The sequence below is a fragment of the Nuphar pumila genome, chromosome 7 (genome assembly GCF_984573655.1).
Source record: "Nuphar pumila chromosome 7, dmNupPumi1.hap1.1, whole genome shotgun sequence".
In the NCBI taxonomy this organism is placed as follows: Eukaryota; Viridiplantae; Streptophyta; class Magnoliopsida; order Nymphaeales; family Nymphaeaceae; genus Nuphar; species Nuphar pumila.
This window is the reverse complement of record NC_143255.1, coordinates 17849407-17869839: the sequence shown is the minus strand read 5'-3', so window position 1 is coordinate 17869839 and position 20433 is coordinate 17849407. Positions and strand designations below refer to the sequence as shown.

Sequence of the window (20433 nt, the reverse complement as noted above, 5' to 3'; positions counted from 1 at the left end):
ATTTTATTTCAATAAAAAACTATTTTTCAATGTTAAAATATGAAAATAGTTTTTATTAATTAAAATTAAAAATAAAAAATCTGTGTCCTCATGTCTCATTTTTTAACTTTGGAGACCACGAATCATGTGACAGATTTTAGGTAGCTGAACTTTTTTTTTAGGAAGAAGTAAACTTGATTTTATTACAGCAAGATAAAGAAAAAGCTTAGGGTGATGAGGTATCGATCCCCAGCTTGACAAGAGCAGCTTGGGGGTGCAGGCAGTGAAGATGGGTCGAATCCGTCCCAAGTCCGTCGCCGGCCATTTCATGGTTCCTGATTTTTCAGATCAACTTGAATCAAGAAATGTTGCTGATTTTTCAGTTTCTGAAGCAGGAACCAAGATTGTTGATTCCATTGGCATCATCTTCTAAAAAAAGGGCCCCTTAACATAGTTCTTGGTTCAACTCTAGCCCCATTTGGGCGGCCATATTCTCAATAATGGTAAGTGGATCTGTCTAAAGTTATGCATAAAGTAATTAATAAAAGGCATAGGTTCAGATTCTGAATTGAGGTACAAAATTTGCTGTATCGAGCTCTATTACGTTCTTTGGGGAAGTGTTAGTAGAAAGAAACACACCCATACAATTACAAAGGGAAACCATCCATCCTTTCAATGGATATAACATGAGGAAAGTATCGAACTTTGTTGACCTATATATTGTGCCAATAAGCCTCTTGTTCTTCATGCTATGAATTAAACATACTTGTTGAATGCATGTAGCAGATCCAGCAGGTTGAATGATAGATAGATAAATTATTCAATTTTAGAAGGATTTAAAATAAGATTAGTCTCTCTAATTTTATAATTTGGTGGATTAGATGCTTTACGTGTACCACTTTGCACCCTACTTTGGAGAGAGAGAGAGAGAGAGATTGTTCAAGATAGGAAATTGTATAAACTGTGATGAATATTAGAATTTAATAAGGGAAATGGAATTTGTTGTGTAATATTTGAATTGAATATGGGAAATGGAATTTGCTGTGCATATACCAGCAGTAGGATAAAAAGAACAAATACCCTTGTAGCACAAGTTGATGAAAGAGTCGAATTAGATGCTTATCATTCTTTATCATGAAAAAACTGACCCTTTTCCTACATAATATATAACTTCCATTCATGTTCTTAGAAAGTAATGTTCCTTCATTGGTGAAAATACGTAATATATATATATATATATATATATATATATATATATATATATATATATATATATATATATATATATATATATATATATATATATATATATATATGACCTCTTAGTATTTGACATTTTAATGAAGATGACTTTTGAACCAGCTGACAATTTTATGATCGATCCCCTAAAACTTAAGTTCAGTGCATACATTGCTAGATAAATAGTATTAGACTAGCAAAGCATGATGTTACTATATATGGTTATCAAGAAATATGCTACTATAATGATGTTTAACATTTTTGTTATGGTTCGATGAGTTGAGCATGGAAATGATCACAATCTGAAGTGCTAAACTAATTGTTCGTATGTAGGTTGACCATAAAACTCAATAATGCGGCTAGGGCTCCATGATATTCTAAATGAAAATTATCACTTTGGATAATGACATTTTGCTCAAAAGCAAATTAATACTAATCCAATCTTCCAGTTGAGTATTATGCAATTCACAATATAATCCCTATGCTGTCAATTACTGTTAAGCATTAAATAGTTGGGTTACGTACCTTGCTTAATTCTTTTTATGATAATGGCATGGAAGAATAAAGTGATCAATTTGAAATTTGGTGCCAAAAATCAGTTCTGTCCTCATCAAGATCAGAAAGAATCTGGCCTTTTACTGTTCATCAAAGGATGAACATCATCCAATTAGACGCATGCACCTGGCGTACTGCCTCTAAATGGGCCGAACACTTTTGGTTAATACGCTTTTTCTGTTGGACAGATAGAGCTGGAGATAGTGTAATTAGGATTAAGGCACTGTTTGGAAAACTTGAATTGGAGGTGTGTTGCGGTTTCCTCAGCCCTCTCATGCTCATTATTGTATAGCCAAAACACTGCATTGGGAATGGAGTTGGAAGACCCAACACCACATTTCAACGCCATTCACGAGAACATGTTTTTGGCAACTTCATCTTCAAAATGGTTTTTTCCATCACGATGTAAGGTTCCCAAACAGAACCCAAGTGAAATCAATCAAAGTAATATGCATAAAGAAAAGGATAAGGTACAGGCCAAGTATGGGCATCTTAGGGATGTCAATGAATCGGATTTTATCCAATATCCAGTCGAATTCAATTTCGTTTAGTTGCATTTGGTAAGCCAAAATCATATCCGATTATAATCGGATGCAGACGTGGGTTTGATTCTTTACTACCAAATCCGAGAAATGTCCGAATTTGATGGATATATGTATCCGTTTACATGTAAAAAAAAAAAAAACAGATCTGGTATGAGCTTTTTGCCATCCAAATCAGAATCAAATTCTAATCAGTTTAGCCAACATCAGATTTGGTGAATATGGCGAGCGAACCGTACCCACCAACGGAGCCAAGGGAGACTGGTCGACAAACCATCCTTTTAAAATGTTTGGTTGGAGTGGTTATATTCTTTTTATATTCAGATTTTGACATTGTTTAGAATAGATATTAAGCTACTATTTTGTTACCATATAATCTTCTTAATAAACAGTTTTTTTTTTCATATAGGAACGGGGAAAGCACCCCAGATGGGTGTAAACCCGGGTGAATCCCTTTACCCCTTCCATTAATTTACAAATTTTTTATTGGCAGGTAATTCGGTCTAGAATACCGATCATATCAAGACCCGAGTGTAAACCTGAACCTGTTAACCTATATGAGTCTACTTTTTTCAGCCATACCTAGAAGTGAATCCGACCCGATTCAAAACAGGTCTACTAAAGACTTGACCTGATGTATACCCGAACCTGCTAACCCATATGGGTGTTAGGAAAGTTTTAAATTATTAATGGTTACTACCAAAAGTGTTTTGAAAAGTTTAGTCCCATATCTAAGAGAAAAAAGTTTTTCAAGAGGTTTAAATAGAGAGTTTGTAATCTATTCTTTACTTTGGTAAGCCTTGAGTATTTAGGTGGATTGCGGACGTTGCTGCGCATCGTGCAACAACAGACGCGCCGTTCGCGCACACGCGCGCGCGTGCGCAAGGGCGCTTGAGGCGCAATGTGGCGTTTTGATGGCGCACTTTGCACGCTCGCAGCGGTGCGAGGTGCATATGAGGCGCAAATATCCATTTTGATTTTTCGGTTTTGAGACATCTGGCCATTTAAAAGGTTTTAATAGCATTTATATTGAGTTTAAGGCGCTTTGTGACTGTTGGACGGTTTTGGAGGCCTTTGATTGACAGTCAAAGGTGGGTGACCGTTCAGGTACCTTTCATCCTATTTTCAAACTGTTAGATTTATGGCCTTTAATCTCATTTATCGCAAAACGTTTTGGCCTCTCTAAAAGGTTATAAATATCTTCTATTTTCGTCTTTTGGAAATCAGAATTTCTGACTCTCCAGTTTTCTCCTTTCTTTCTTCTCGGTTTGGCTTGCAGAGTTCATGTGTGGGAGAGGTCATCTGTTCTTGCGAAGAAGTGACTCTCTTGAGGTTCAAGCCTAGTTGTATCCTGGGAACTCAGTCGTAACAAAACCCTTTTTCGCATCTTCAGAATTTTCGGAGTGGGGCGATTGAAGTTCTAAAGATAGCGATCTTAAGAACGTGCCTCTAGGCTTGAATTCTCTTTTCTGAAATCCTGATTTCACTAGGTTGGAATAACAATGGGTCCACAGTTTCTAGCTGTACCTGAACCCAAATTAAATTGGATCGGGTTTGGGTCTTACTTTTAGACCCAATTCAGAATCAGGTCTGATAAGACCCGACCCAAACCCAACTGGGTTACACCCCTAAGTTCAGATATACTTTATTTGATTTTTTATCCATTTTGGGATGGATCGGTTCAGGCCCTTTATGGTTTAATGTATAGATTGGTATAGGTACAAGTGGTTTCAGGTACAAAATAGGTTTGGGTTTGGATCTACTTGGGTGCATATTGTAAAGAGCCACTTGCGTCAGTTATAGGAACAAGTTGGGAATTCTCGCACACTAGGACCTTTGTAATTTGCTTAAGTTCTAGACTAACCCTGACCCATGGATCAATCAAATCAGGTCAGGCTGGGTTTGGTTTAACTAGTTTGGTAATCAAATTAGGTTGCGCTGGGTTTGGTCTAACCAGGTTGGTTTCATGCTTCAAATCTAGTTCACTCGACCCACTTAGACCCTAGTCGTGAGGTCATCAACTCCCAGAAGTTGCGAGTCTGACTACTTCACCTACAGCTCAGGTAATGACCAGACCCAGACTTAATTGGAGAGGGTTGGTAGGTGAGCCTACTGACTGCCTCTACAAATGCTTAGTTGGGCTTTACAAGCTAATACATTGCCTAAACTGAACACGTTTGGCAGCTTGGATAAACTTGGTTTGGCTTTGCAAACTTGTTGGCTTGGGTCTCTGATGCTAAGCCCAGATAAGAAAGCCAGCACAAACCTGACTGAGCAACGCTGAATGTAAGGCCCCAAAGCCCTGACTAGAATGAACCCTATCTGTCCAACAGATCGCATTTGCAAACTTAGCTTCTTCACGAATCACAAGTCTAACTATGTTCTCTACTCCGCAGAGAGCAGCGGGTCCATGAAGTTTTAGCATCTGCAAGTGGAAGGCCTGCAAATCTTCCGGCGAGCTCGTCATTACCCCGATTTGTTGAACCCAACTGGGAAAAGAAGCGAGTCTACTGGATGAGAGATCCGGCAACCGGTTACTGGAAGCCAGAAGATCATTTCATGGAAATCGATGCAGCTGAGCTCAGAGCAAAGATGATCTCTAAGAAAGACTGAGTTATCTTGTTCTCTCTCAGTTTTACCAGTAAATATTTGGGGTTAGAGATAAGGAGAAATAATAGCACCTTTGATGTTAACCGTATACTTGCTTTGACTGGTTCCTGTCATTTCATGATTTCAGGTGTTCCACCATCGTCATTTTTCTCTTTCCTTTTTCTCCCCTTCTTTCTATGAGAAATTCAACAGTGTTTGTTTGGACGGTTGAAACATGTTTTTTTTTTTGGATAAAACACCCAAAATTGTTAAACCAAACACCCCCGAGTGGTTTGAGGAGATATAAAGAAATAGCTTCTTTTAGTTTCTACGCATTCAAAGTTAGAAAATCGAAAGCACAAAGGAACTAATTTTGAGCTTAAGAATCATCAACATAGCCTTGAGGGAAAGCATGACCAGGAACGTCATTCTACAAAGAAAGAGCACAAAGACAACATTATTATATTTACAGTTAAATGACGGACGTAAGAAATGAAAAAACACGTATGGTTTTGAGGCTAGAATAGTCAAATCCTGCATCAGGAAATAAACGAATGCAACTGCAGCCACGCACATCAAACACAAACAAAGTGATGGGAATCACCAGCTAGTCATTGGCATTTGAGACCGCACATGGTCGAAGGACCGAAACCAGTTCCATATCCAGCCCCAATCTGAGAACTGGGTTTGTTTTGATTTGCTCTCTGAAGGCTTCCATTTTCATGGTTATTTGGGCTGGATTGGGCCTGGGTGCAAATTCCTTTTGAGCAGGGTATGGCCAGACTGAATGCAACCCCAAGAATTCCATAAACAGAGGCCAGAAGGTCTGTAAAGTCCACGCCTAGCCCAACCAAGACCAATAAGAGCCAGGCCAGGCTAAACAGCAGGTCAGGTATTTCTGTAGGCCCAATGGCCCACTACAGGTCCAACCAAAGCTTGAACCACAGAGAGAGAGAGAGAGAGTAACGGAAGGTAACCAAGTGGTTTAGTACCCAACAAAGAAAAGAAAAGCTTCATTTGGAATAAATGGCGAAAAGAGATGAACACGTAATAATCAACATTTTCTCATGGAAACCTTCATAACAAAATCGTTTATCTGCAAATTCTGAGCAACAATTGGTTGGAAGCTCACCAGCTCACAAGGCCCCCCTCTTTTAATATGAGAAGATAGCAAAGGAACCGTTTTTTATGAAGCATTGCCTTGGGTATCACTGAGCATGAAGTCCCTGTTCCAAGTCCTACAAGTACAACTGAATGAGCTCATCACTCACCACCGAGGGTGTGAGGACGCCCAAATCTGTGAATAGAAGAGTGAGGTACTGGGGAGGTGTGTAGTCTCTTGCGGATGACTCGACCTCGATGGGCGAAGGAACCGGCACTCCAAAATCAATTGGCCGGAGAGCTGGAGCTAAGTCCTTTTGATCCAGTGGATAAAGCCGAGCAAACTGCACAGTGCCACAAGAACCACAGTGAGGGACCAAAATTTTCTAGCTGGCTCATTTCTTAGTGTATATATATTTCTAATATGAAAATTATTGAAGGCTGAGAAAGAAGGAAACAAAAGAACTGGATTCTCAAAGTGCGAGATACAGGTCCAACCAAAAACAAATTCCCCACAAAAATTTGGTTGCTAAGAACCATACAACTTGGCGATGGCAGCACTCCTTTTTCCCAATTGATCCCCCATCAAGGCACTCAAGTCTCCAAAAACTTCACTTGGTTACCAGGTTCTTTACTTTGGCCATGAGTTGCTGCCACAACCTAGTTTTCCAAGAATGCTATGGTTCTTCTACTATCCGAACATGCCTATGACTTCTGACGCCGGTGAGCTGTGACCCACAAGTCATCACCCAGATGACTGATTCAAGTGGTCAATAGTCATGGTATGGCCCATGTTATTCAATTATGATAAAAACTTGACAACGTAATAAAGTTGGGTTCTTTTTAACCTACTCATAGATCATGAATTCAGAGTGCAGGAGTTGTAGCAAAGTTTGTAAAGGTCTGGGCAGTGAGCTAGCCTGGTCCGCTTATTTGGATGGCCTGACAGACTCCATAAAGTTGGTCCATGCCTCACCCAACCCATGCCCCTACTACAACCAATGACTACCCCTAACCAATACAACTAAAGGGCTTGACATGACAGCGCCAACGAATTGACCAGGAAATGTTCCTATGCAACTTTACCAGCAGCTCAAACAACTCGAGCAGAGCACCTAAGGTAAGAGGACTAGAGCAAGAAACTGGGTCAATCCGTCCTCCACATACTACACTACAATGACCATGCAACTCAATCAGATAGTATATCAACCATGCCGGTGGGAAGAGTGTCAAAAATTAACAATTTCGCAGTTAAGTGCTCAAAACTTGCAGTTACTAGAGCCACTCCCCATGTCTTGAATATTTGAATGAAAAAAGGGAGGAAAATATTTAAACCCACAGGAGACATCAACTATATGCCTAATTTTGGTTATTAAGTCATACCTTGTAGCTTTCTGCAGCCACATAAACAGGCTTATTCATGCTATGAGCTACCAACGCAGTCTGATAAGTGCCCATCATATTGATGATACCACCACTTTCAACGACACCATCAGCCCCAAATAATACCATGTCAACCTCATCCATCACATATGCCACCGCAGAGTCAATAAGAATCTTTACAGGAACGCCAAGGGTTACCATTTCTTTGGCTAAGCGTAACCCTGTCTTGTCAGGCCTGCCTTCTGTAAGAGGTAATCCAAAAGGTTAAAAACTTGGAAGCAGTCGACTTGCACATTCTGAAATTACATGAATAAAAGAATGGAAGCAGAATCAATAGCTAACCTGTACAAAAGACTCGGAAGATCTTCCCATTTTCTGTTGCTGTCTTAAGCACTTCAAGAACAACTCTTGAGAAACCATGGACCAAAATCGTACAACCATCGAAGATAAAATCATGACCAAGCATTGCAATTGTTCTACGTGCCTGAAATAAAGGCAAAGCGGTCACACCCACTACTGAAAATGCCATTATAAAGTTAGCTGCACGATATGGCATTCGATGGAGCAAGTTTGGCATTAAGTACACATTCAAATCCCTTTAAGACCATAGTCCCCATAATCCAAACTTGTAATACCTTGAGAGATATCTCCCCAAATTTCTCTCCTCTTTCAATTAGACGAGATTTGGCTGCATCAAAGTCCTCATACTCCAAAGCAGTGGTTCTCGTCACATACCGCAAGAACAGGTCACATGCTGCTGTCAAGGAGATGGAACTCGTGTCCCATGACTGAGATGCAAAATCATATTGAGATGTATGAATTAGTAACAGCATTTGAATCCAATTTAAAAAAAAAAAGGAATACGGAAAAATGTAACACATCAGACAGAACAAATGTCGAAGAAACTAGAAAGAGGATAAAAAACAGGTTCAATGCAGAATCAACACATTTTGATAAGATCACAGGAAAATGGCAAACATGTTAAGCAAATGTGCCAAATGTATCTCACATATAACTCACATAAACAACCTATAGGTACATCAGAGAGAACAAATAACAAGCACAACAATTTCTGCATATAAAATTGTGAGCTATGATAGAAATGATTCTAGCTGCCATACATGAACAGACGTGCCAGTCTCATCTTTAACAGTCTAACCCTCATATTTAAGCAAATAAATTTGACATGCCTGTAGATGACAAAAGATGGAGTAAGAATGAATTCTGTTGCAGTTCAAGAGGAAAGATTGATCTTACAGGTGGACATGAAACTAGAAAAGGTGCAAGAAGATCCAAAACTTGATTGTGAGCTTTCCCATCTGAATCCAAAGAATAGGATGATTTAAAGGAAGCCCAATGACTATTTTTTACCCTTCTAATAAATTGTGACCTCACAAGGTCAATTGAGTTCCAAATCCTCATAGTGAAACTTTGAGAAACAAGAAGTTGAGCCTAGAGCTTCCCTCCACATTGGTATAAACTAGAGTTTTAACATCATTTTCATGAGATTTATCTGATGAAATTCTCCAATATCAGTATCATTATTTCATGGTGACAGGTCAATCACAAATTATAGTATCAGATGGTTGCTTCACCATTAGTCTAATTCTTGGTCAGAGCAAGCAACCACTGGATCTCTAGTCGAGCCTTGCATCACTGAATCAGAACCTCTTTGAGATCCAAATATACTAAATTGATGGATCAGGTTTGTGTTTTCAAAACAAAAATTGATAGAAATTTGAAACAAAAAATTTTATGTAAATCATATCCTAGTGAGGGTAAAAACTAAAAAGCTTCTTGAATCAATATTTGGTAATCTATGTCACAGGGATTCGGCCAACCAGGTGCTGCACCTACGTTGACGCGATGCGACGCGGGTGAGCATGCGGGTGGGCGTGCAGGTGCGGTCAACCCGACCCAGGGTGCGTGACCGCACCCAGGGTCATTTATGTAAAAAAAAAAACAGAAAAACACATCGAGGGAGGCTCGCCTGAAGAAGAAGAAAAGAAGAAGAAAAAGAAGAAGAAGGAGAAGAAGACAACGAGGTAAGAGAGAAGCGAGAGGGAGCTCACCTAAAAGGGGGTCGGAGGGCGCATCGCTGGCATAGGAAGGTCCGACGTCGGGTGGCCGAAAAGCCAAGGCTCACTGGACGTGGGGCTTGCCAGCGTCAGGTGGCCGGAAAACGAACGGGAGAGAGGGAGCCTGCGGCGGGGGTAGAAGGCGAGCGAGGAGAGAGAGTGAGCAGCGTGGGTACCCTGCGTGCTTTAAATAAGCACGGGTATGTTTTATCGGGTTTGGATCCAGGTCGGATTCGAATCCGACCCAGGTCTGATCTTTTTTTTGCCGCACCCCCACACCCATGTTTTTTTAAAGTGCCGCATTCCCGCACCCGCACCCATGTGACATAGTTGGTAATCTTTATATATGCTTTGAGTTGAAAACTAGCTCCAAATCTAATTATGCTATAACCATTAGATCTGACTGGATAAGACCTACATCCAAAATGAACCAGTTAGAATCTTACATTCAGCATGAGCACAAAGAATAATTTCTATATCTAGGGTTTGTTGTCTGGAAATGCCACCTGCAATCATCTAACCATCATGATGAACATGTTGAACAATGTTCAACTTCTACATTTCATACAAAATAAAGTTCATTTCGACACTTGGTAATGCTATCCAAGTGATGAGCACAAAGAATGATTTCTAGTTCTTTCTGAAGTCATAACACCTATGCACTACTTGACCATCATACCTAGGGTTCACTGTTTGGAAATGCCACCCACAATTATAACTGACCATGACAATGAATGTGTTGAAGAATGTCCAACTACACTCCATACAAAATAAAGTTTACTTTGACAATAGGTAATGCTCTCCAAGAGATGAGATAAAATAAGAAGGGCCTTGATTGAAATAATCCATTATCATCAGTTTCCTGATCTAATGATGACCATAGAATTCAGGTTTATTGGGAAAATAAATCTACCATCTCACACAAATTCTAGATGGGAAGCATATTAAAGTAACAAACAAGACGGAGCCAAGTTTTTCAAATTATTTTGTGTTAGCCATTTTATTCAGGAAATCTACGTCAAAGGTGTGTAAGCATTTAAGCTAACCACCTTCATCATCAACCATGAATAAAAAAAATAGCTGCATTCATGTAACATAGAAAAAAAGAATGGAAAGAAGAATGAACATGCTAAAGAAAATTTTGGGCCCATTGCAAGTACCAAAAATGTATCAATGGAGACCAACTCACAAAATAAGCTAGACAAAGATTGAGGATGAGAGAAGAAATATGCCATCAAACTAGAGACTACTTACCAGAAAAAAGTAATCCAAATAATCAGTATTTTCTTTGCAAAAATTTGAATATTATGGAGGATAGCAACAGAAAAACAAATGTCAGAACTATGGCTTAGGCAAAGGAACTTTAAACTGCAAATGTCTTAACTCCAAAAAACGATACAAAAAGTGAGATGACATTTATTTCAGATTGAGTCTACCTCACTGGTGTTCCTCTCAATCCAAAGCCAATTTACATATATTATACATGCCATGAAAGATAAGAAAACCACATTGCATGATGAAAAGAAATGAAAGAAAGTAATGTTGATAAGGTTATTTAATCAGCATTTCCAACGAAAACAAATCCTGGTTCTTCTACCAGTTTATGACTTCCCCTTCAACCATCATGCTTTTTTGTTGCACCTTCCACAAGAACCGTATTTTACGGCTTGAAACTTGGATTTGAAGGGAACCCCGAGCTGGAAACAAACAGGTACTCTAGTTGGAACCCGGCGAAAGCAAGAAGATCGTACTTTTGGTTCTGGGTTGCTTGGGCCTATGGCTGATGTGTCTAGGGTATTGTACCCTGATTGACACGATGAGGAAGTGGTCTAAGGTGTCTCATGGTTACGGGTTAGGAGATGAAGGAACAAACTGGATCAATCGGCTAGCCAGGTAGTTGTGGTTTGGGTTCGATAAGCGGTTCAGGTAGGAAGTTTCACTCCATATTTGAAAGGATCTAATCCAAGGCTTTTAGAAGGACCTAAGGTCATGTGTTGAGGTCTGATATAGGTGCTAGGGGACAGAGAGGTCAGGTTAGGTCGTTGAAGAAAAACTATACGTTCTTTCGAATCAGCAAGGTGCAATTTTGGGGTTTCGAGTCTCGGGCGTGGAGAGAGTCTTAGCTAAAGATCAAATCCAAGGGTTGTATAGGTGCTAGGGGACAGAGAGGTCAGGTTAGGTCGTTGAAGAAAAACTATACGTTCTTTCGAATCAGCAAGGTGCAATTTTGGGGTTTCGAGTCTCGGGCATGGACGGAGTCTTAGCTAAAGATCAAATCCAAGGGTGAGGAGGTATTAAAGTGGTCTACATATTCAAGTGTGGTCAAGCTACGTGCAGGAGATTAGAAAAGATGAAATATCCTGCAAAATAAGACTGCAATGCTCTTTCAGATGCAGTCTTGATCTAAATGTCTTAGGCGGTGATAGAGGTCTAGGGAGTGGTATAAACACCTGAGACACTTTTGTACGGAATCCTGATCAACAGAACCACAACTGACAGGGCTCTTACATTGATTTTTAATGTAGGGATCACTCTACAACGAAGATACAGGTACGAAAAGGGTTCGGATCCTTGAAAGGGATGAAGGGCCTCTCTAAAGAGGCCCTGGTCTCCACGTGGATCAAAAAAGTTCGAGAGAAACATGACAAGGGAGAAAGAGGTTTAGGAAATCAATTTAATCTTATTCAATCAATAATTCAAAAGGGTTCTCTAGACATTTATGTATAGCATGAAGGTCTAGAGTAAACTTGTAATCCAACAACTAATTCATAAGCCACAAAAGAGTCTTACTGTAAAACAAGAACTAGATTAAGGAGAAGATTATAGAGTCTTACCTCTTTCATGACTTCTCTAATTAAAAGCCCTAGTTAATTAAAAAAACTTAATTAGACTCTATCTAATTAACATGAAAAACATCTAGATAGGAGATGTCCTATCATGTTCCTCCAATTAGACGCACCCTCCCCCAATGTGAGCCCCGTTGGACAGGTCTCCTTGATTCTGACGTGGACATGTGTCAGCCTTCTGATATGTCCATTCACTTTTTCACTATATTCAACCTAATAAGCTTCCACATCAACAATATGACACAGAAACCGGGCACGAGCGTCTCCTGAAAATAGGGCCGTAACATTTTCCTACAGAGAAGAATGGCAGTTTTCCCCAAAGCAAAGTAACGCATCGGACATAAAGTCATACAAGGTTTCAGAAGAGCGGAGGCGGGAACAGAATCCCCTAAATGAAAACCCAATACCCACATTAAAAACTAAAAGCAAAAAGAACCATTCAATATCAGCCATAGCCCCAGTTACTCAGGAAAAACACCAGCTTCAGGTGAAACCAATTTTATCAAATCATAAAAAAAAATAGAGCCAAGTTGATGAATTTCTGTTTCATTGTCCATAAATAAGCAATATGAAAAGAAATGCAGACTCGTTTGAAGTATCCAGCAAAGTAAAAAACTACCATTTTCTAGCACACAAACAAGCAAAAGTCACGACCTAAGACATCAATGTCTCATGAATTCAAAAGATCGATTTCCCTTAAAAGTCGGCATAAGAATTCCGATAGAGTTTTCGTCCATCCGCCAGAGAACTCGAACGAGAATCGAAAAATAAGAAGAATAAGAAATGGCATATGCTAAACCCTAAAAATCCCACCTTTAAAGAATCGGAGGCCTTCTTCAGCTCAATCTCAAGCTCCATCATCGTTGTCGCCTTGCTCGACCGGATGACGGCCGCCAGGGCCATGATCGCGGCGACGGCCTCCGCCAGATCCGGCTTCTTCCGCCAGTAATTGAAATCCTCGATGACGCTGAAGCTCGCGTCCCCGTCCGTGCCCACGCAGTCTTCCGGCAGCTTCGGCTGGCCGGCCCTCTGAATCCGGTCCGACGAGGTGGCCGCCTGGGCCTGGGCGAGCCAATCGCTGGTGACAGTGTGGTGCTCGGCGCGGGTCTGGTAGTAGGCGGAGCTGGCCGGGGGTTGGCGGAGCTCCGCCATGCCGGGCGGCTCCGAGGCCGGATCGGGAGGGAGGGGCGTGGCTTGCTTGTCCAGGATGAAGGACGCGGATCTCCTCCACATCTACGACCAACAAACCAGAAAACCCTAGCACCGAAAATCTTCAAAAAGAGAGAGAGAGAGAGAGAGAGAGAGAGAGAGAGAGAGAGAGAGAGAGAGAGAGACGAAGACCTCGGAGATTTGCCGAGCTTTCGCCTATCGGCAAAGTAAACGGGTCGGATTTGGGGTTTAGTTGGAGCTGGACTTGAGTTGGATCCCGGTCGGTTTGGGTTGGTCCATGTCTGTTGGAAGCAGATCAGGTCATGCTGAAAATGAGCGTTTTTGCTCATGCTGACATCGTGGCCATCCGATTTGCATTTTAAAAAGCTCAAAAGTCAACAAAACCACGTGGCATTCATCCAAAATGCAAACAGACGGCCAAGATGCCCGCATGAGTAAAAACGCTCATTTTCAGCATGACCTGATCTGCTTCCATGTCTGTTACAGTTTCGTGCCGTGTCACAAAGGTTCTCGGACACGAGCACACGAAATGAAGCGAGTTCGATATGCAAGTTTGAAAAATCTTCAGAAAAACAGGCCACGAGGGAATGGGATTTTTAAATTTTTTAGCTAATGAAACATATTTTTCACATTTTATAATTAAAAAAGTTTTTTATTAAAGTATTAAAAGTAAATTATTATTAAAAATATTTACAAATATATACGTATGTGTCCAGTGTCCATGTGATTGTGATAGAACATGTTTTGCATCACCAAGGACACAACCAAAATGGCATGTCCCTGTGACATAGGTTGGGTGATATAAGAGGATGAGCCATTGATCCGTTCATGAATAAGTGGACTCATGTAGGGGTGTCAATGGGTTGAGTTTGACCCATATCCAATTGGTACCAAATCTTATAGGACAGAGTTTGGTGATAAATAAGAAGGTCCAATTAGAATTCGGGTTGAACTAGAAGGGTTCGAATATATGGAGTCGAGTATGGTTTCTGAAATTTCATACCAGAGTTGAGCTCGGCCTGAGTTTTGACTAAGATCCATATTTTTTCAATGTAAAAAGGAAAAAAAAAATATTTTACTGGGTATGGCCCGGGTCTAGTTGATGTAATCCTTATAGGATTCGGGGTATGGTTTTCATATGGTGAGTCTGATTGAATCCAAGTCCAGTGGGTGCATATACACTCAACTTATGTTATTCTAAGCTTCAAAAGCAAAATCTGACCTTTGAATCATGGTTATCATGTTGTATTCACTATTTCTAAAATCTTGTGGTGGTTTAGAAAGGATAAAACCTTTTAATATAGTAAATAAATCATGCTAATTGGATCTAACGTTTTGGGGCTAGGTACCACTGTATGGTATCATGGTACAAAACTACCATATATTTTTTCTTATTTAATAGGATTTATGTTTGATACTAATGAAGGTACAGAACTATTGAGCTTGAAATAGTAATTGCAAGCTGTATCAGCTCAATGTTACTACATAAAAGTATTTGGTATGGTTTGTTTACTGAGGATCAGACCTTGGATCATATATTTTTCACCTAAAAACGTGATTTTTGAGTTGTAAAACTTTAATACTTTGTGGTCAATGATATTTGCAGTCCTTAGAAAACTTGGATATATACGTGTCCCAATCACATGATTCAAAACTACATTTCTACTAAACAGACATTGCACTATTGCAGATCGCGTCCATAAGGTTCTTTCTCTCTCTCTCTCTCTCTCTCTCTCTCTCTCTCTCTCTCTCTCTCTCTCTATATATATATATATATATATATATATATATATATATATATATAAATTTTTTACTCAATAATTTCATACCTTCAATAGTACCAAATATTTTCCATTTTTAACATCAAAATTAGATTGGGTTGAACTCATTTGAAAAATGAATAAATGCCACTTGGATTCATATACTAATTGGATCCTGTAGGTCCAAGTACAGTAGCAAATGGAACCTATTGCGTTAAGCTTGAATGCAGATTGTATTGGATCTGTTTCACTGCAAAATAAGGTTGTAATTAACTTGATGTCCCTACACTAAGGGCATCTTGAAAGTGAGAAAAAAATCAAATGACACAAAAAATTATATATGAGTTCTCATATAAAAAATTTCTTTATTTGTGTGACATGAAAATTAAATTGGAAGAGAGAGAGAGACTTGTCATATGAAAACTTACTCCATCATGGAAACAAAGAAAAATTTCATATGAAAAACTTTTAGAAAAAACTGGAAAAATTTGTACCTTTTTTTTCACTAGCATTTTTCTATCATTTTCCTACTTCCAAATGTGCCTTAAGGGGCCATAATTTGTTTCATCCCATTTCATATGAAATTAAGGTTTTCACATGAAAATGCAATCACACTTCCTCCCATGTTGAGGTTCTTCCCCAAAAGTCAAAACATTTTCATGTGAAAGTCGTTCCTCCTAATGAACATCTAACAAACACCCTTAGGGGCCCGTTTGTTTCATTCTCATGGAAGGGTAGGGCCTTTAATGGGAAAAGACACGTATTTCTGAAAAAAAAAACTGTCAGTTCAGCCTTCACATATGGGAGAAGTATGGAAGGATTTGCACATAAAAAGTAAAAGTGGTGGAAAAAACTGGGGCTAACTTATATGAGCACGGCACTTTTCCATTGATTTGAAGGCCCAATTAGAATTCGGGTTGGACTCAAAGGATTCAATTAATATATGAATACGGGTATGGTTTGTGAAATTTTATACCAGACCCTGGCCCAATCTGAGTTCTGATTAAGATCCATAGTTTTTCAATGTAAAAATGATAAAAAATATAATTTTATGATATATGGTCTGGGTCTGGTTCATACAATTCTTATATAAGATTCCGGTATGGTTTCTCTTATGGTGAGTCCGATTAGACACGGGTCCAGACCCGGTACCATCATCTTAAGTCAGGTTTGGGTCTGATTCTACATGGATCTGAACCAAACCCGACCCATTGACATGCATCTTACATTCCACATATATAAAAGGATAAATATTGACAGCTTCCCATATAAAAAAAACAATATAAAAGAAGAGTGAAGATGGCATGGGTGAAAAAGCACCAGATGCTCTTCCACTGGAGGTCAGATCAAGTGATACATCAAAATACAAACTTTTTGTGTTTTGAAATCACTACGTCCCTAGCCTCCATCTTTGTATAATGATGACATCAGGAGGTTTTGGTGGGTCTCTCTCTTTTGGCAATGAATGGTGGTGATGAAGTCTGCGGACTAATGGTGATTTCAAATAGTAAAAAATTTGTGTTTTCACATATCACCTGATCTGATCTCCTTCCACTGAGTCATATCCGATGCTTGCCCATCTCATTTTTATTCTATTAATATTTTTACGACCGTTTTTTGTGAGCTTTGGTTCTATTAATTTTCTCTCAAATTTTCCACACTTATGCACACCTATTTGCTTGATCAAAGATGAACAACAAAAGTAAAACCAACGAAAACAGATTAAAGAGAAAATTATTATACATCCTCACATTTTGTGGTTCATAAGATTATGCACAACAATTATACCAACAATAAGGGAATGGTCAGTTTTTGGCTCCACCACTAGGCTCAATACATCATCACCCAACACCACTCCGGAGCTTGATTTCTTCCTCTTCACCTGCCCAAGAAACCCATTTCGTTGAACCATTTTTTATCAAACAATAAATAGACTAAATATGAAGGAAATGTGAGAAAGTGGCCATCTTTCTTCTTACTTGTGCTACAACAAGGCTTCTTGCAGGATCAACTATCTTCAATTCTGGTTTTCTCACTGACCCTTCTACCTTGTAGCAGATGGATTGATTTCTTCCTGAAATGGTGATATTATTGACAGAGTGCCCTTTAGAAAACCAGGAGTTCTTGACCTTGAACCATGGTTCTCTTTGCTCATACTTGTATCCTTCCCAGTGCCCAGCAAAGCACAATTGCTGCACAAGTGAAGACGCAATCAAATTTCATTCTACAAAGTCCTGTGGCCAGATTAAATCTTCTCTTTTGCTTCCAAAATCCTTTACATGATCTAAATGAATTTAGTGAAAACAGAATATAGTTATATACATCTTTAGAATGGACAGCTATCTAACAAATTGACAGCAGATACATGCAAGTGCACTTGATCTTTCCTAAACCAACATATTATGAATGGAGATTGATACGCTACCTTCTTGAGTAAGGTAAACAAGACATCTCCACAACGATCCATGACATAAATTTCATCGCTGAACTCACGCCCGTACTTGTCGATTCGATAGATGATTTGGCCATTAGAGTCGAAGACTGTGCATCCATTGCAGTTGAAGAGCAAAGATTTCATCCAAACAGTGAAAGTTTCTTGCTTAATTGTGGTGTACTTGGGTGATGCCTCCAACGGTAATGCAGGAGATGGGGATGGTGTCAACAAAACAGAAGACGACAACGAGGAGGATGATGGCAAGGAATACTTTGGATAAACCTTAGGCATTATTTGCCAAAAAAGAAAAGGAAAGAGGCTTGATGGATGCCAAAGAGATGAGACTTGTGCAGCTTTTATAGTGACAAAAATGGAGGGATGGACCTTTTTGACTTGAAGTTGATAAAGTTGCTAAAAGATGTGTTATTTTAGTTAATCTAAATATCCAGTTATATTCTAACAATGCACTTTTGAGCAAAAAAACACATGGTTTAAGAGGTTGAAGCACAATAGCTCTTGATATATAAAGAAAATCTTCCAGGTTCTGTTATGACTTCTGTAATGTTTGGATAACGATGTTGATTTTTAAAATGCTTTTCACATATAAAGTAGTGATGGGCGGCTTGGATTGACATGATATCTCTAGCATATCTCTCTATCTTATTTAGTGATATGTATTCCCTTGTAGCTGACTAAAATGACAGCATTATCCTTGCAAAATGTCTCGTTTCCTAAAATGCCTCATAATTTGCATTATCTACCATGTCCATAATTACATATGCCCCACTTTTTTAAGACATTTTTATCTTTAGCACTAACAAACCTCTGTCATCGTACATTTGCGGACTTTGATCAGTTAAATGAGGTTCGCATGGTAGCTCACGAATGAATGTCATCAAACCTCCTTGACAACAGGTTACTTACAAAGGAGATTCCGATGGTAGCCCATGAATGTCATACCGACTGCTTACATAAAGAGATCCACTATTTTTCAATATAAAAAGGATAAAAAAATTTATTTCACTGGGTTTGGTTAGGGTTTAGTTCATGTAATCCTTATAAGATTCAAGTATGATTTTTCTTGGACCTGGGTCCAAACCCTGTACCAACATCTCAAATCAGGTCTAAGTCTGGTTTTAGGTTTAAGTCTGGTTTTATTTGAGTCTGAACCAAACCCCACCCGTTGACACCCCTACCTTTTACCACTTTAGTTGTGAACTTGATTTTGGATTTTTACAAACTCCCACATCATAGTGGATGCTTTTAAGTCTTCCAATAAATATTGGAGCACCTAAATAATAACACAGGAGACCCTCTATTTTCCAACAAAAAATTTCATGAATTACATTCATTCGGATGCTAGCATATTAAACAAGATAAACGAAAATGTTAATTTACTAGGGGTGTCAACGGGAGGGTTTCGTTTGGACTCAGGTAGAACCAGACCCAGACCTGATTTGAGACGATGATGTCGAGTCTGGACTTGGGTCTCATCGGGCCCACCATAAGAGAAAGCATACCCAGATCCTATAAGGATTATATGAATCAGAACCAGACCGTACCTGGTGAAATAATATTTTATCTTTTTTACATTGAAAAATTGCGAATCTTAGTCAAAACTCGGGTCGGGCCCAGGTTTGATATAAAATTTTACAAATCATACCTGGCTCCATATATTAATTGGACCCTTGGTGTCTGGCCCAGATTCCAATCGAACCTTCTTATTTATCATCAAATCCTGATCCCTTAGAGTTTGGTAGGGGTTGGATCCAGGTCAGACCCTATCTATTGACACCCCTATTCTTAATTTGCTAATAATCCAACACTAGATATGCTAAAACTCTTGCAGGATCTTAAAAGCTCATCAAACTGTTCTTTGCATCGATTAGTACAAAAGAGGGCATCATCCGAAGAACAGATAAAAACCTTAACCATGGTGTTGACATTCAGATGGTTCAATATAGACAAAGGTAATAATATGGCTCTCGTGGTCTGACCTACATACTGGAGAGAGGATCGCATTTGGAAGGATAAACCTCCAGACTGGATCCCAGATTTGAATCATCTCTAATGTGTGATATAACCTGCTGTAATCTATGGTCAAGGTCTGCCTAACCTCAGCTTGCCAGTCAAAAGAACAAAAAAATGGTTTTTTTGCAAATTGGTCTTGGCTTTTAGCCCATTTACAAAATGGTCACTGCCTTCCATCTCATGTTATTGCAAATTGATCCTTCTGTCAACAGCTGTTAGTTTGACTATGGTCAAACACTAACCATGGTAAAACTGGTCACCAAAATGCCCCTCATCAAAATAGTTGTTAGTTTATTGATTTTTTTTACAAATTAGTCCCAACGTTACATTTTGCAAACTGGTCTTATTGTAAGGTCAGAACTGTCAATTTGTCTGCCTTTTAACAATTACTAGAATATGAGAATTACCGTGAAGCTTTAAATTTGAGTGAGAGTCATTAGAATATGAGACCATTTAGATATGATCTATAAGGCATTTCTCCAATAATACACTCATATATATATATATATATATATATATATATATATAACGAGAGAGTGTGTGAGTGAGTCACTAAAATATGAGAATTACCGTGTGAACCATGAATTTCCTAGATTTTTTATTTCTATTCTCTTGCATCTAACTGCAGATATGTGATTTACAAGGTCGGTTTTATAAGGACCAGGTCTTGAACCATCCAATTATGATGCATAAAAAACATTTTCTAAAACTTTAAAATCAGAGGCT

The 20433-nt window shown here is 39.0% G+C and overlaps 2 protein-coding genes across 2 annotated transcripts; both read right to left on the bottom strand.

The window, feature by feature from the left end:
* Nucleotides 1–5946: 5946 nt before the first annotated feature.
* LOC149831347 (uncharacterized) lies at nt 5947–13664 on the bottom strand. Its single transcript, XM_090012036.1, has 5 exons — nt 13126–13664; nt 8024–8176; nt 7731–7872; nt 7389–7630; nt 5947–6349 (listed from the first exon to the last, which is right to left on the bottom strand). The coding sequence occupies exons 1-5, from the start codon at nt 13543–13545 to the stop codon at nt 6143–6145; spliced, it is 1164 nt and encodes a 387-aa protein (XP_089868162.1). The 5' UTR covers nt 13546–13664; the 3' UTR covers nt 5947–6142.
* Nucleotides 13665–16989: 3325 nt separating this feature from the next.
* On the bottom strand, nt 16990–17967 carry LOC149831346 (protein LURP-one-related 11-like). The gene is made up of 3 exons (XM_090013000.1): nt 17668–17967; nt 17222–17434; nt 16990–17124 (listed from the first exon to the last, which is right to left on the bottom strand). The coding sequence occupies exons 1-3, from the start codon at nt 17965–17967 to the stop codon at nt 16990–16992; spliced, it is 648 nt and encodes a 215-aa protein (XP_089869126.1).
* Between the last annotated feature and the right edge of the window lie 2466 nt (nt 17968–20433).